General features: G+C 37.3%; 1 protein-coding gene across 7 annotated transcripts in view; it reads right to left on the bottom strand.

The window, feature by feature from the left end:
• Positions 1 to 15,943, bottom strand: part of ATG10 (autophagy related 10) — a 243,037-nt gene that overhangs the window by 184,441 nt on the left and 42,653 nt on the right. For all 7 annotated transcript variants that reach the window (XR_004349283.1, XR_004349287.1, XR_004349282.1 and 4 more), the window contains exon 3: positions 1,190 to 1,297. Coding sequence is in view for 1 of the 7 variants with exons in the window: in XM_032627481.1 (XP_032483372.1) it covers positions 1,190 to 1,297 (108 nt within the window). In the remaining 6 variants the exon portion in view is untranslated. The remainder of the gene's footprint in view (positions 1 to 1,189; positions 1,298 to 15,943) is intronic.

Consider the following 15,943-nt stretch of genomic DNA (forward strand, 5'->3'; position numbering starts at 1 on the left):
TTCAATTTTCTTTTTTTTTTTTTTGCGGTACGCAGGCCTCTCACTGTTGTGGCCTCTTCTGTTGCAGAGCACAGGCTCTGGACGCGCAGGCTCAGCGGCCATGACTCACGGGCTCAGCTGCTCCGCAGCATGCGGGATCTTCCTGGACTGGGGCACGAATCCGTGTCCCCTGCATCGGCAGGCGGACTCTCAACCACTGCGCCACCAGGGAAGCCCCTCAATTTTAAAATTCAAGTATTTTACTTCAATATGGGTTCCACATAATTATGGTGCATCCATAGGATGGAATGCAATGGAGATGTTAAAAAAGAACTATGGATATCTACATCTACTGACATGAAAAGATATCCATGCTATGCTTGTTCATTGCAGAACACAAGTATGTATGTGTGTGTATGACAGAAATATGTATAAGGATACTTACTAAAATATTAATAGTGGTTACCTCCAGTTGAAGGACATATGGGAGTTTTTTTACTCTTTTAATATATTTCTCTACTGTTTATTTTTACAATAGATATATAAAAAACTTTATTAACAATATAAAGTACAATAAGGCTATTTGCATTTTGATAAAAAGAAAATTGAAAATATCCCAGAAAACCATTAAGCCGTTATTAGCACCTTATTAAATTTTAATTTAGCAAGATTTTCAAGTCAAGGTTAAAGTTGCCTAAGGAATGAGACCCAGATCCAGCATATTTTAAAGGACATAGGAGAAAAATTAAAGGCAGACTAGGTAAAGAGATCTCCATCCATGTATTAAGCAGCTGAGGTATAGGCCTGTATTATCCTGGTGGGATTTTACTGGGAAAAAATCAACAGGCAACGGAAGGCATCTGTGGTCTTTAGATGCAAGAGAAAGCAAAAGGGTGAAGGCTTACTACAATCTGTATAGATCCGGAGTGAATCTTAACTTTACCACAGTTCCTGCTCTCAATATTATAGAAAATAACCTCCTACAAATGATGTTCACTTCTACAGCAGGTCCAGGATCTGATAGCAGTTAATTTTTAAAATATATTATTTATCAGATTTAAATAACCTCCTACAAATGATGTTCACTTCTACAGCAGGTCCAGGATCTGATAGCAGTTAATTTTTAAAATATATTATTTATCAGATTTAAATTTTTACTTTATACTTTACAAAGACTGAAAAGAAAAACATGACATGTTAAATCACTCACCTCCATGGGAAGACATGTTTGTACACGGGCAGATGTTCCTCGATGTGACACTGCAGTCCCATTTTTAATTTGAAACTGTGTTTTGCACATGTAGCCATCAGAACAGTCCTGTGTTCCATCACCAAACAATACATAAGAAAATGCCAATTATTGTAAGAACTCATCATTCTAAGATCTACAGCATCTCGTAAGTTCCAAACCAAGCAATGAAAAACTAAGTATATTAAATGAGATAATATGGATAAAGAAACTCATCCAATACCCCGTACATAGTAGGTACTCAATAAATAGAAATTTTAATCCCCTACTTTTCATACCTATTAATGATGTTTCCTCTTCTCTTAGATTAAATCCCTTTTATTCCCCAAGCATTTCAAAGCATAGAATTCATAGAACACAATGGGTTGGCAGCTGTTTAAAAATATCTAAACTTATAGAAATATCTTGTCACATAATTAATACTGATGTTCATGGCATATACAGAAATAGAAATTTTAGGAGGACATGCATCTTGAAGCTAGAAGGGACCCTCTATTTCAATTTCTTGTTCAAGGGAAGATCTCCATTAAAAGGTCCCAGAGAGGTAATCATTCAGCACCTTCCTAAGCACTTCCAGGAACCTGCACTTCACTCCCTTATATGACTACCACCTCCATTTTGGCATATGACACATTGTTCATTGAGAAAGTTTAGTTCTACATTGCACTAAAATATTTCCCTTTAACCTTAATTCACTGGTTCTAGTTCTGCCCTCTGGAGTCTAAACTCTTTTCCACAGAGCCATTATTCAAAGAGTTGAAGACAATTACCACCATTTTCAAATGTTTGTTGTAAGATATGATTTCGAAGCCCTTCACCAGTTGCATTTCTCTTCTGTTTTTTATACTTGCTGTTAAATACACTAATGGATGATGTTCATCTAATTGTGGTAAGTTTCATTTTTTTTAAGGCAAAACTTGTTTGAACTTAATGAAGTTGTGTAAAAATGTAATAACTTGTCATGCACAAACATACTCACATATCAATGAATATTATTAATTCTCCACCAAAATGTCACACTAACATTCATATTTTAACAGAATTAAAATAATTATAATTAAGAAAAACATGGTTAATTTGACGTAGTAAAAAAAAAAAATACAAAATAGCATCCAAACTAAAAAATTCATAATTTACTTAAATACTTTTACTAAGATTAAAATATCCAGTTTTTAACTATAAAATAAGACAATTTTAGAGTGTTTGTGAGCTATTTAATACTGAGTATTTTTTTTTTAATACTGAGTATTTTTTAAAATTTGTGTCATGACAACTATGTAAGAGCATTTGATATTAGGTAACTATCCTGGGTTGATTGTATCCTCCCAAATTTCATGTCCACCGGGAACTTTGTTGGTGACCTTATTTGGAAATAGGGTCTGTGCAGATGTAATCAAGTTAATATGAGATCATACTGGAATAGACTAGACCCTAAATCCAATATGACTGGTGTAGTTATAAGAAGAGGGAAATTTGGCTACTACAAGCCAAAGAATGCCAAGGATTGCCATCAACTACCCAGAAGCTAGAAAAGGCAAAGGAAGATTCTTCTCTAGAGACTTTGGAGGGAGCATGGCCCTGCTGACACCCTGATTTCCAACTTCCAACTTCCAGAACTGTGAGAGAATAAATTTCTGTGTTTTAAGCCACACAGTTTGTGGTACATTGTTATGGCAGCCCTAGGAAACTAATACAGAAACTATATTTTCTGAGAAATCTGGTGGCACCTTTTTAATACCTCCCAGTTAGTTAGGCTGTCATCCCGCCAGGACTCACACAGGGGCCGCCCTGCTGTTTGGTCATGATCAACACTAGTTCTGATTGACTGCAGCCAACTCATTCAGACTGGTTGATGCCACTACCATAGGTTGTTAAATATTTTGAATATCCTTCCTGCCTGTAAAGTAAGCTATTAGGCATCGAATACTATCATCTTTTATTATTTCACTAAAGTTCTACATTTTGTAGATGGAATTATTGTTTTAAATTCTAGTGAAAGCTATTCTCTTTTCTACTAGATTTGAACCAGAAAGATAAAACCCTGGCGGTGTTGGCAGCCATCATGTGATTAAATGGAACCTGAGAATAAAGCCAATGTAGAGGAAAGCAAGGCCATAATATGCAGAGACCAGATCCCGATTACACTATTTATACCAATCACACCTGAAGCTAGCTCTACCCTCAAATTTTTCAATTACATGGACCCCAAAAGTCCCTTCTTTGCTTCACCCAACTTAAGTTGGATTTTCTGTCACTTGTAACCAAAATAATCTTTTTATAAAGTGACCTATATTGCATTTCGTAGTCTAAAACGAGACTTTCTACTGTATTGTATCATCACTCTCATTATGATAATCAATACCTGATTATATAAAAGATTTACCAAATACAATAAAACCATAATAGTATGTGTTTCTGAGAAAAAGTACTCACCGTCTGCAATTTAAAAATAATCTAGCGACTTTGTAGCCAGCAACTTTGCTAAGTTTGTTTATAGACTATTTTTGATTTTATAATTATAATATTTGTATCATCTATTAATAAAGATGTTTTCAGGGCTTCCCTGGTGGCGCAGTGGTTGAGAGTCTGCCTGCCGATGCAGGGGACGCGGGTTCGTGCCCCGGTCCGGGAAGATCCCACATGCCGCGGAGCGGCTGGGCCCGTGAGCCATGGCCGCTGAGCCTGCGCGTCCGCAGCCTGTGCTCCGCAACAGGAGAGGCCACAACAGTGAGAGGCCCACGTACCGCAAAAAAAAAAATTTTTTTAATAAAAATAATCTAGCAACAGAGAAAAAATATCATAGGATATTCAGAGAAAAGTCAGAACTAAACTGTGTGTACTGAGTATAATTCATCAAATGAGGATAAACGTTCTATTTCATATTTTCTATACCTGAGTGCTGGTCATACAACCTCTTCCTAAGGGAAGCTACAATTTAGTAAAACTCTAATTACAATGCAAAATACACCTCCTTTGACATCAAAGAGGTGAGTCAGAAATTCCTGTATACCTATGTTATAAAATCTAAATAAATTATCTGGTATCTTTTAAGATAGAGACATTATTTTCAGTATTATTTATAATTTAAGCAATTTAAATCTCTGTTTTAGGCAATTTCTGATACTATTTATTAGTGTCTATAGGGAGGTGCGAAAGAGTTTTTGACTCAGCCTATATTTGGTCATGGTGATTTTCTTTTCACTATCAACCTCTTAATAGTCAAGATTAGCCTTGAAAAATTAAATATAGAAAAAGGAGAGTTTTATAGCATTTCAAACATTTACTTCCACATAAGTAGGCCTTTCTCCCACATCATTTTAATTTAAGGCAGAAAATATTTTATTCTTCGCTGTTGAAGGATGCTTTTTTAGAGACAACAAACATAAAGGTATGAAAACTGCCCTCTGAACTGGCACTACAGTCAATCAAGGCCAGTAAACAAAGTTGAACTCAAACCTCCCCCTGAAAATTCCAGTGGATGTTCCGCTCTAGCTTCCCTGCATTCTTTTTGTACTTACAATTTAACATTAACCTCCTTTAATTTTTTAACATTGATTAGTTTTACTTCCTCCAGTTGATTCTAAGATCAGGATCTAGGCCCCATCCCTAGAGAAAGAAAGCCTGCAAAGGGAAGCCAGGGTCCTTACTGTAGAATCTAGACTGACCTCCACATAAAGACCTCATCCCCACAGAGTCTGAAAACACCCCAGACCTGCATGGGAGGAGGTGGAACAAAAGGAACCTTACAGCTTACCCAGTTCAACCCTCCTGCTTTAGCGATAAGAAGGTGAAGGACTGAAGCACTTTTAAGAGACTTGTCTTACAGCTAATTAGGGGCAGAGCTAGAAGTAGAAGGCAAGCCTCTTGGCCTGTGTTCTTTCTACTACACTAAGCGAGTTCTGCCAGAGAGCAGGATCATGGCAGAAAGATCTTTACTGATGCTCGCGGACTGGTATACGCCAGGCTCTGCACATGGAATAAAAAGCTCAAGCCACTCAAAGTGTGGTCTGGGGACCAGCAGCCTCAGGGTCACCTGGGAGCTTGTTAGACATGTAGAATCCCAAGTCCCACTTCAGACCTTCTGAATTGGAATCTGTATTTAACAGGATCCCAGGTGATTTGTGTGCACATTTGGAAGCACTGAGGCAGGGAGCACTGCAATCCCTGAGGGACAGCAAACTGACTGCATTAAACAGTGGTTCTCAGCCCTAGCTGCACATCTGAATCATCTGAGGAGTTTTCAAAATGCTGTTGCTGGGGTCCACCCTCAGACTGGTGAAGTAAGAATCTTCCCAGTAGCCTCTAATGAAAAGCCAGGGTAGAGAACCACTGCACTAAATTCACTGGAGTCCCCTTCTGAACTCTGAGAACAGAGCCAGCCACAGACTCTGCAGCTGCCTCTGCAGAAAAGGCCACAAACAGCTCCCAACTTTCAGGAATTCCAGGGCTCACTCGGAGCACTCCATATACTAAACTTGCCTCTGTGGATGCTCATCTCGGAGCTTCGACTGTGCTGAGACTGCTTTTTATATGGTCTTCACTACCACCTCAAACCCTACTCTCTGGCAACTTGCCCAGCCTTGACCTGGTCATCTGTAACAGCCAGTAATCTCATAACTTAAAACCTTCCCATGTCCAACTACACTTCTGCCATCAGGACTCCCTGCTGCCCACTGCCACAAAGCAGGTTGCTCCACAATGTCACTGTAGAAGAGAAACTAATAGGAAATGCAGGTGCTGTATGTAACCCAGACACCACTAATAAAAAGAGAACACATCCTCACGGTCAAAACTCCTCAGGTCATCTAGATGGAATACCCTTCACCTTATGCCAAAACAAGGAATAAAGATTTAAATGAGGAAAACAATACCATAAATGTGTTCACAATGAAAACACTGGAAGATTATAAACTCTTTTATCTATCTATCTATTTATTTATTTATTTTGCGGTACGCGGGTCTCTTACTGCTGTGGTCTCTCCCGTTGCGGATCACAGGCTCCGGAAGCACAAGCTCAGGGGCCATGGCTCACGGGCACAGCCGCTCCGCGGCATGTGGGATCTTCCTGGACCGGGGCACGAACCCGCGTCCCCTGCATCGGCAGGCGGGCTCTCAACCACTGCGCCACCAGGGAAGCCCTATCTATTTATTTTTATTTTTTTATTTTTTATTTTTGGCTGCGAGGCTTGCAGCATCTTATTTCCCCGACCAGGGATCAAACCCGTGCCCCCTGCAGTGGAAGCACAGTCTTAACCACTGGACTACCAAGGAATTCCCTAAAAGCTTTTAAAGGATATTTAAAAAGTAAATAAAAATCATGTAAAGTCATGTAAAATAATGATAAACTCTACTGCATGGAAAAAATTCTAAACACCATAAAGTCAAAAGGCAAATATTAAAATGTGAAAAAAAGATCTGTAGCTCAAATCATAGAATAGGACTAATTTTTTCAATATATAAATAGCTTTAATTTCCTCAGTATATTAATAGTTCTCACAAACCAATAAGAGGAACAGCCCAATAGAAAAATAAGCAAACGATATAAATAGATAGTTCACTAAACAGGAAGTATACATGGATTTTAATCATATAAAAATATGTTCAACGTTACCCATAAGAAAAATGCAAATTAAAACTATGTGATACCATTTTTTACCTATCAGATTGGCAAAGATCAGAAAGCCAACGTGAAATACACTCTGTAGACAAAGATGTGGATAAAACAGGCAGGCGCTCTCATACATTGCCAAGGGCAGGGTAGTTTAAATTAGTATAACCTCCCTGTAGAGCAAGTTGACAATAACTATCTAAACTTAAAATGCACATACCTTCCATCCAGAAATGCTACTTCTAGGAATTTATCGTACAGATACAATTGCACATGTAGAAAGTAAAATTCATGCAATGATATGTATTAAAGTATTGTTTTAATAGCACAGTATTGGAAATAACCTAAATGCCCATAGGTGAGGATTGGTTAAATAAATTATAGTATATCCAAATAACAGAATGCTATGCAGTCATAAAAAAGTGACTGTAAGTATTCATATGGAATAATAACCAAAATAGATCATTAAGTAAAAAATATGCAGAACACATGTATGTATGTATATTATCCTACCATTTGTTTAAATATAAACACATATGCTTGTGTACATTGAAGATATCTGAAAGGACACCCAAGACACTGGTATGAGTAATGACCTCTGAGGTTGGGTAAGGAGGGTGGGAAGGTTAGGAAGGAAACTTACTTTTTTAGTGTACAAACCCTTTTGTGCCTATATACAAAAAACACTTCATGTTAAACAAATACTTCATTGATTGCCTTTTGAACATATACCTCCAGGCCAGCGCAATTCTGCAATGGATTCCAACTTGAACTTTTCAGGAGAAAATGTTCTGGAGGCCTTATAGAACCCTAGAGAGACAAGCAAGTTTTCTAGTGTAGTACTGACTGCATACTAAGGATTTCCTAATAGAACATGTTTAGGTCTGCTTTCCTACAAGCTGTCAAAAGCTATGCCACTCAGACAGTTATGTTATGCCTGCTGGAATCGAGCTACTCAAATAACTATGGGGCTCTTGTAGCTGAATTTTAATAAGCTTTTAACAATCTACTCTAGAAAAACACTGCTGTCTAAAAAATTAGGTGGTTATCTAAGAGCCTCAACCCTGCTTTGGAATAAAGGATTGCATATAGGATATAAACTCAAGTTAACTGCCCATAATGATCAGCTGCAGGAAGGGCTTGTCAAGGCCACTGGGGAGGAATTAAGACAAGAGGAAGTTTCTACGTCACTGCTGGCACTGAACAAACAACAGGACCTTCAAGGCCAATGGAACCCTGAGGGACAGGCCAAACCTAAGCCACAGATCTCAAGTGGTTGTTCTTTCCTCTGTAAGAGATCAAACCAATACTACCAGTAACTGCCCAGAGCTAATTAATCTTGGGGTCAAAAAAAAAAAAAGAAAAACTGCTGCTGAAAAGCAAAGCTTACACTGGGTAAGTCAGACACTAAACTAATATCTGTTCATTTTTGTTAAAGCCTGAAAGTTAGATGGTGTATGAAGGTAACTGTTAAGGATTTAGAGATCCTCCAGAACACAATTTTGAATATATTAAAACGTCTCCTCGTGCCCCAACCCCCACCCAATCTCACTAACCGATACTGCTACACCTTCCCAATATGTGTGTGGATGTTGACCATGGCTGACTCTGATGCCTCTGAGTCAGTATCAAGAGTGACCAGATCCAGTCAAAATGATTCATGGGTAACTGCCAGCCTTTGACTCAGGCAAAAATTCAAAAGAAACCAAAAACCCAAAAGTAAAAGTAGGTATATAACATATTTCACCTTTGAAAAAGACCTTGGTCTTCTCCTTGGTCTTATAGTATTTTGGAGTTTATTAAACATGACACAGCCATTTATTGAATAGTCCATCAATACCTTCTCCATACTTTCTGGGGGAGAGGGTTGGAGATACACCTCAGATAATAATAAATTCCAGCTGAGGGAGCAGCAGCTGTCCTTCTGGGAAAGAATTAAATCTTCTTCTGGATGTGTGGTCGCATCCAACAGAGGCCCATACCCCCTTGTTTCACCATTTGCACAGCATAACCCGTTATGATTATTGCCTTTATCTGTGTGACCTAAGGTGTGAATGACTACTGAACACATTGGTTCACTACCTGGGAATTAAACCACAAAACATGGTGACCATTGGTCCTTAATTGGAGGTTCTCTGGCTCTGCCCAGTTTAAAAGAGCTTTTTCTTAGCATGGTCATGGTATGAAACTAAAAGAGAATCTGTGGGATTTTAACTTGAAATATTCTCTCTAAGGCAGCCATGTGTCAGAGGGTTATACGGCCTTCTCTTACAATACTTAGTTCAGCAGTTACTCTTGTTTACATTAGCATACTCATTACAGACTCTTATTAGGTTTAAAGTTCTAATCAACCTATAAACAAAGCACAGAGGACTAATTACAGTTACTGAATAGAATCTAAATATTATAAATCTTGATGATGTAAAAATAATAATATAATTAATTTAAAAATCAGAAGGAGGAACAGAAAGGAATGTGGGATATAGTATAAGTACTCTAAATTCCTCATCTATCACAGCAGGAATCAATAGTTACTATCCAAAAATGAAAAATCAGGAATTAAAATTATTGATATATTGTTAAAGGTTGCAGGGATCACTGTGAGCATAACTGAGTTATTCTTCACCAATAGGGGTTCCTTTAAACAAATTTAAATCATCCATATGATGGAATACTATGTAGCTATCAGTAATAATGAGATAGTTCTATATATGCTCACAAAGAAAGATGTCCATTATGTACTGTTAGGTGGAAAAAGTAAGCTACAAAACAATGATCCCACTTTCGTAAATATGTTATAAACGTACATATATTTACATGTGCATAGAAAACAAACTACAAAATTGAGTCAGAGGAGAGGGAAGGAAATATTTTCATCTGTATTTTATATATCTATATATTATTAGAATTTTTACAATGATCATGTATTGTTTTTCCTTGTAAAAGTTATTTAATTAAATATAAAAATCCAATCCATGAAAGAAAAATGTAATACTGTGCTTTCCTTCCACTCTCTGCAATCAATAATACTCTAAGAACCATAAAATGTTCTTGCATACAATATTAACTTTTATTTTCTCTCCTTTTTAAACTTACCCTTTAGTTGCTAAACCAAAATAAGGCCAATACTTCTTTCCTAGGTCACTACCTAATTATGGTATACCTTCACTTTGCTTCTCAAGTGGACATTGTTTTACACCACTTAGGGCCTTCAATTTTCAATTCCATTCAATGAAGACATATTGAAAACCCCAGCACTGTGCTCATTTTAGTTAGTTTTCCTACAATAGTCCTACTCCCTTTCCCTGACAGGACTCTTAGACCTACCCTACCAAGTCCCTCTGCTTTTTACCTCTAACCCCTTCTGACTTCCTAGATGAGCAGTAGAACGCACTGCTCTCCCCTTCCCCAAAGGCAGGTCAAAGCACAGCAAGCACCTGCTGTATAAAAAAATAAATAAAATAAAATTCAAAAATTTAAAAAAAAAAAGCACAGCAAGTGCAGTGACCCCAGGGAATAAAGAGCAGAAGAAAATCAGCCACTTGTTAGCCCAGAAAAGGAGGTTACTGGACCAATTTGATGACCTTATTGGGGAGAGGAGGCAGGGATGAGCACACACACATACCTGTTGATGTGTACTTGCACAGCCTGCTTATTTCATGCAAATTTTTAAAAAGTGGTTATAGTTTAAATAATGCTAAATCCCTCTCTTTCTTGGAGCCAAAGCATCAAAAGTTAGTTTTGATCACATTGGTTCCATTTTCTTTATTAACACTTTCAACAGATATCTCTACAATGTTGTTTCACTGTTAAGCATTTTTGTGGAATTTCATTCTCTTTTCCCTCTTTCACCTTTTAATAATTTATTTTCAGGTTTTCCAAACTGCCCATTTTGATTTTTCAACTTTCAGTTCCCTGTGTACCCTCATACTTTTTATTATATTAAACAATTTGGTTCTGCTTCCAAGAGCATTCCTGCTTATTTGTGCCCAAGGATTAGCCAACAAATGCTATAACTGATTGGAGAGGAGATGGGGGCCTGCTATAGAAAAAAATTTTTTTCTGTCTTTGTTTCTACTTTCAATTTAAGTTTGTAGAGATTTTACCATATTTTGTTTGCTCTAGATGAAATGTTCTCAAAGGTTTATCACTGCTTTTCTAATATCATAGATAAAATAAGAAAACAAAGATGACCCAAGTTCTGAGCTTCTCCATCTTGATTTCTAAATTTAAAGTTACTCCAAATCTTATTCCTCTCATAAATAATATTTTTATAAAATTACCTGTTATAAGGGAATTATTCAAGGAAATTAAGAGTATTAAAGTAATTTTGTACTTAATAAAATAAATTGAAAGAAATTCTATAGACAGTAGCAAATTATCAGGGTAGCAAACTGTCACTTTCATTTCAAAGCACTGTCCTTGCAAAGCCATACAAATAATTTATTAAGTTTCCTATTTTTTCATGAAATGAAGGATGCCTGATCTTAAGCAGTTTTACTGGGAAAAGGATCCTGCTGTGCGGGTGGGAAGAAGGAAAGGAAGGTGAGAAAGGCCTTCCTGGCATGGGTGCATACAAAGTACCGCAAAATGGGTGGCTTAAAACAACAAAGATTAATTCTCTCACAGGTCATCTGGAAGCTAGAAGTCTGAAATCAAGGTATCGACAGGGCCATGCTCTCTCTTCAGGCTCTAAGGGAGAATCTTTCCTTGTCTTCTTCTAGGTACTGGTTGTTGCCTACTTATAGACACATCATTCCCATTTCTGCCTCTGTATTCACATGCCTTCTTTCCTGTGTGTCTATATCTCTGTGTCCAGATTTCCCTCTTCTTAGAAGGACATCAGTCAGATTGCATTGAGGACACACGCTAATCCAATATGGCCTCATCTTAACTTGATTACATCTGCAAAGACCCTATTTTCAAATAAAGTCACATTCACAGGTTCTGGGTGGACATGAATTTGGGGGGACACTATTCAGCCCAGTACAGGTGAAGAGGCAGCAAGAGCTTGGAGAAAGGCAGTCCCACAGCTCCTGCACCTAACACAGGGGTAGTTGCCCAGAACAGCTGAGGGAGGCCAGTGTTTCAGAAGCTGTTTCAACCTGAAGATACTAGGCCAGACTCTCACGGCTGTTGCGGGAAAACAAAAGGGTTTTGACCAATAATGGGGATGAAAGTACTGACAGCTTTTAGAGAAGGCTGAACAGTAGTACACTCACTGTTTTTATGCATGGGACCTGGATAATGTGAGATTGAAGACTTTACTGGAGTCATCCTACGTGCCAAAAAGAGCATTCAATATCCACTACTTGGATCAAAACCAGAAACGTGGCAAACTCAGACTGCTGGCAGAGAAGAGTGAAGAGGAGGAAGGAGAGAGGGAGGATGTTGTCCACTGAGCCTTTTTTATTGATGTAACAAAAGTTTCCTGACATATTTTCCAGAATTAGTCACAATCTCTGCCCTCATAGTCATTTCCATTCCAAGCCTGTGCGTGTTTAAAGCTCTTATACTGATTCCCTCTCTTTCTGTATCTTCCATCAGAACTCCTGCTTCCCATAGCTTGACATTAGCAGGTTGCCTCTGCATCAAGGCAGGAGTTGTGTGAAAGCCAGGTGGACACAATGCAATAGAGAAGGAGGAGAAGCTCACCACCTCACCCCACACTTATGCTACAAATCGTAGAGAGTCTTTCCTCATTTCCATGAATTAATCATGTTCTCGCCATGCTGTGTTCCCAACCATAGGTTTAAAAACAGACCAGCTGAACTGATGGTCATGTATCTAACAGAATCTTAGCTTAAAACCAGTATTCATTAAATTTACATTTCATATAATAAAGCGATAGACTGGTATCCTTCAAGAATTTTTGCATTCGTCTAAGTGTTTCTTTGGTCTTCTAGCCATGATAGAATAACAGAGACTAGATCTACTCTCCCATCTTAAGCAACTAGAAAACCAAACAAAAAATATATGAAATTGGGGTTTGAAGATGTTGGACACAGGCAGTGTAGGACAGTGATCTCTGAGGAAAAGGAAATAAACAAGGTAAGCTCTACAAGTGTCCCAGCTCACTGCCTGAAGAAAGTTCTCAAAGAAAAAGATTAAAATGGCAAATGATTTCATTGTTTGTTTAAATAATCTAAGAGAATCAACAGAAAAAGTAATAAAATAAGAAAGTTTCAGAGAGTGGCCAGGAAAAAGATCAACATATAAAAATCAGTAACTTTACAACTGTAGCAATAATCAGTTAAAATCATAAAGATAAAATACACTATTCCTGGTACGAACACAAATTGTCAAATATCCAGGAAAATACCTATCATTATGTCAAGGAAACTCTATTACTGTACTGTAGGACATGAAAATAATCCCAACAAGTTTTTTATGAAACTTGTGAAATGATTCTAAAATTACTTTTAAAAGAAAATGCATGGGGTAATTAATTTTTAAAAAACAACGAATGATAGGATTATTAGATATCAAAACCAACTAAAGAGCACTAGTAATAATTAAAATCTATGTTACTATGACAGAAAAGAAAAATAGATCAGGGATTAGAGTATGGAGTCTAGAAATAGACACATTTACATGTTGGAATTTAATATATGATAAAAAGAGAATTTGGATCACAGATGGAAGAATGGAGTCAATAATGAAATGAAGTCAAGCAGTTCACCATTAAATAAAATAAACAAACTACATTACCACATCTCACAATCTCTAAAATAAATTCCAGATGGATTAAAGCCCTAAACATAAAAAATAAAGGTCTAGAGGAAAATATAAGAGAATATTTTCTTAATTTGAAGTTAGGAAAGAGTTCCTGAGCAAAACACCAACCCAGAAGCCATAAAGCAAAAGACTGGCAGATTTATTAAATATTAAAAAACTCCTGTTTGACAAATGATACTATTAACAAAGTTAAAAGAGAAGTGACAGTCTGGGGAAAAATATTTGCAATACATATAGGAAATGAAGGATTGATAGTTGTAATATATAAGTTACTTCTACAAATCACTATTACAAAGATAAACAACTACAGTAAAAGAGACAAAAGGCATAAACAAGAAATTCCTAGAAGAAATACCAGTGACCAATAAGCATATAAAAATATGCTCAACACCAATGTAATGAGGAAAATGCAAATTGAAACAATATATCATTTTTCATCTTTTAGAATGAAAATTTTTAAAGATCAGTAATATCTCATAGTCTAGAGAGTATGAGAAAATGGGCATACTCATATACTATTTAAGAATATAAATTGCTCCAGTCAGGAGAGAAATTTTGCCTTTCTCTTTCACTCATTTATTCATTCAACAAATATTAGCACTTAGTTCATATAACATGGTGTGCTAGGCCCTAGGAATACAGCAGTGAACCAAACAGACAGAAGTTCTTGCCCTCAGGCAGCTTGCACTCTGGAGGAACAGATGCAGGGCAGAGAAGATAACAACTGAATATGTACAGTAGATGGTTTTAGTGCAATAAAAATAAAATAAATTAGAGTGAGGGGGACTGAAGTGATAGGGTTAGGAAGATGCTATTTTACATATGGTGGACAGACAGGGGGACCTTACTGATAAGGTGAGGGATGATCTGACTGAAGTAGGGAATAAGTCATAAAGCTACCTTTATGAACACACTAGACAATGGGAATGAGCTGCACTTAGACTCCATAGTGGAAACAGCAGAGATAGTATATGGCTGGAGCAGAGTGAAGGAGCATGAAAATGATGGAATTTAAGACTAGAGAGGAGAGGGGTGCGAACAATTTAGGCCATGTAAGTCATGGTCAGAGCTTTGGATTTTACTCTGACAAAGACCGGAAGTCACTGGAGGATTCTGAGGCACAGACTGTTATGATTGTACTCACATTTTTAAAAGATCACTGTAGCTGCTGTTTAGAGACCAGATTCCTAATGGGCATTAGTTAGGAAGCTATTGCAACAGGCTAGGCGAGAAATAATGGCAGCCTGGGCTACAGTGGTGCAGTGGAGGTGGTGAGAAGTGGTTGATTATGGATATATTTTGAAGATAGAGTTAGTAGGATTTATTAATGGATTAAACATGGGATGTAAGAGAAAGAGAGAAGTCAAGGGGAATGCCAGGTTCCTGTCCCTAGCAACTAGAAGCTAATATTTACTGAAATAGGGAAATATGTGGAAAAAGTAGGTTGTGAGGGAGAGGGGGAAGGTTAAGCGAAAGTGAGTTAAATGTGCTGCCTCATAGACACTCAAATGTATGTCAGGTTGCTGGATATAAAAGCCTGAAGTTCAGGGACATAATAGGTGTTAAAAATACAATTTCAAGAGTCATCAGTGCATATATAGTATTTACAGCCAAGGAGCTGGGTAAGATCTCCTAGAGAAAGTGTCTAATTGGAGAAGAGAAGTCCAAAGATTGAGCCTTGGGGCACTCCAGAGTTGAGCTATTGGGAGATGAGGAGGAAGCAGCAGAAGAAGCCACTAAGAATAGTTGAGAGGTAGAAGGAAACCACAAGGTCAGCATCTCAGGCACCGAGGAGTAGTTCAAGAAGGGAGTAATAGCTGTGCCAATTTTTCAGCATCTGTCAAAATGTCAAGTGAGCATACCCTCTCATTCAATAATGCTATTTATCTATTCTACAGAAATAAGAATAAGTACACATAAAAATTGTTTTGCATGGACATTTATTAAAGTATCATTTGCCATAGAAAATTAAATGCCCATCAACAGAGGCAAGCTTAAATTATAGTGCATCTGAACAAGAGAACAAAATGTAACAATTAAAAAAAAAACCTGGCAGATGGAAGTTATTGATATGGAATAACCTCTGGATATTGTTAAAAAATTACTTTAAGAACAATCATATGAAATGATTGATTCCACATATATGGAAAAAGAAAACATATATGTATATGTTACCTGCAGGGCAGGTAGGATAGTGTGATGAGAGAAAGCATGAGCTCCAAATCAGACTTCCTCAGATATAAATTTGGCTTGTTACCGTGAAAAAATTTCTTAACTTTTCTGACCTTTCTCTCTTCTATAAAATCCCTCAAATGGCGGTTCTAAGGATTAAATGAATTAATATACAAAAAAGATCAGTGTCTGGCATA

This window comes from Phocoena sinus, chromosome 3 (assembly GCF_008692025.1).
Source record: "Phocoena sinus isolate mPhoSin1 chromosome 3, mPhoSin1.pri, whole genome shotgun sequence".
Taxonomy (NCBI): domain Eukaryota; kingdom Metazoa; phylum Chordata; class Mammalia; order Artiodactyla; family Phocoenidae; genus Phocoena; species Phocoena sinus.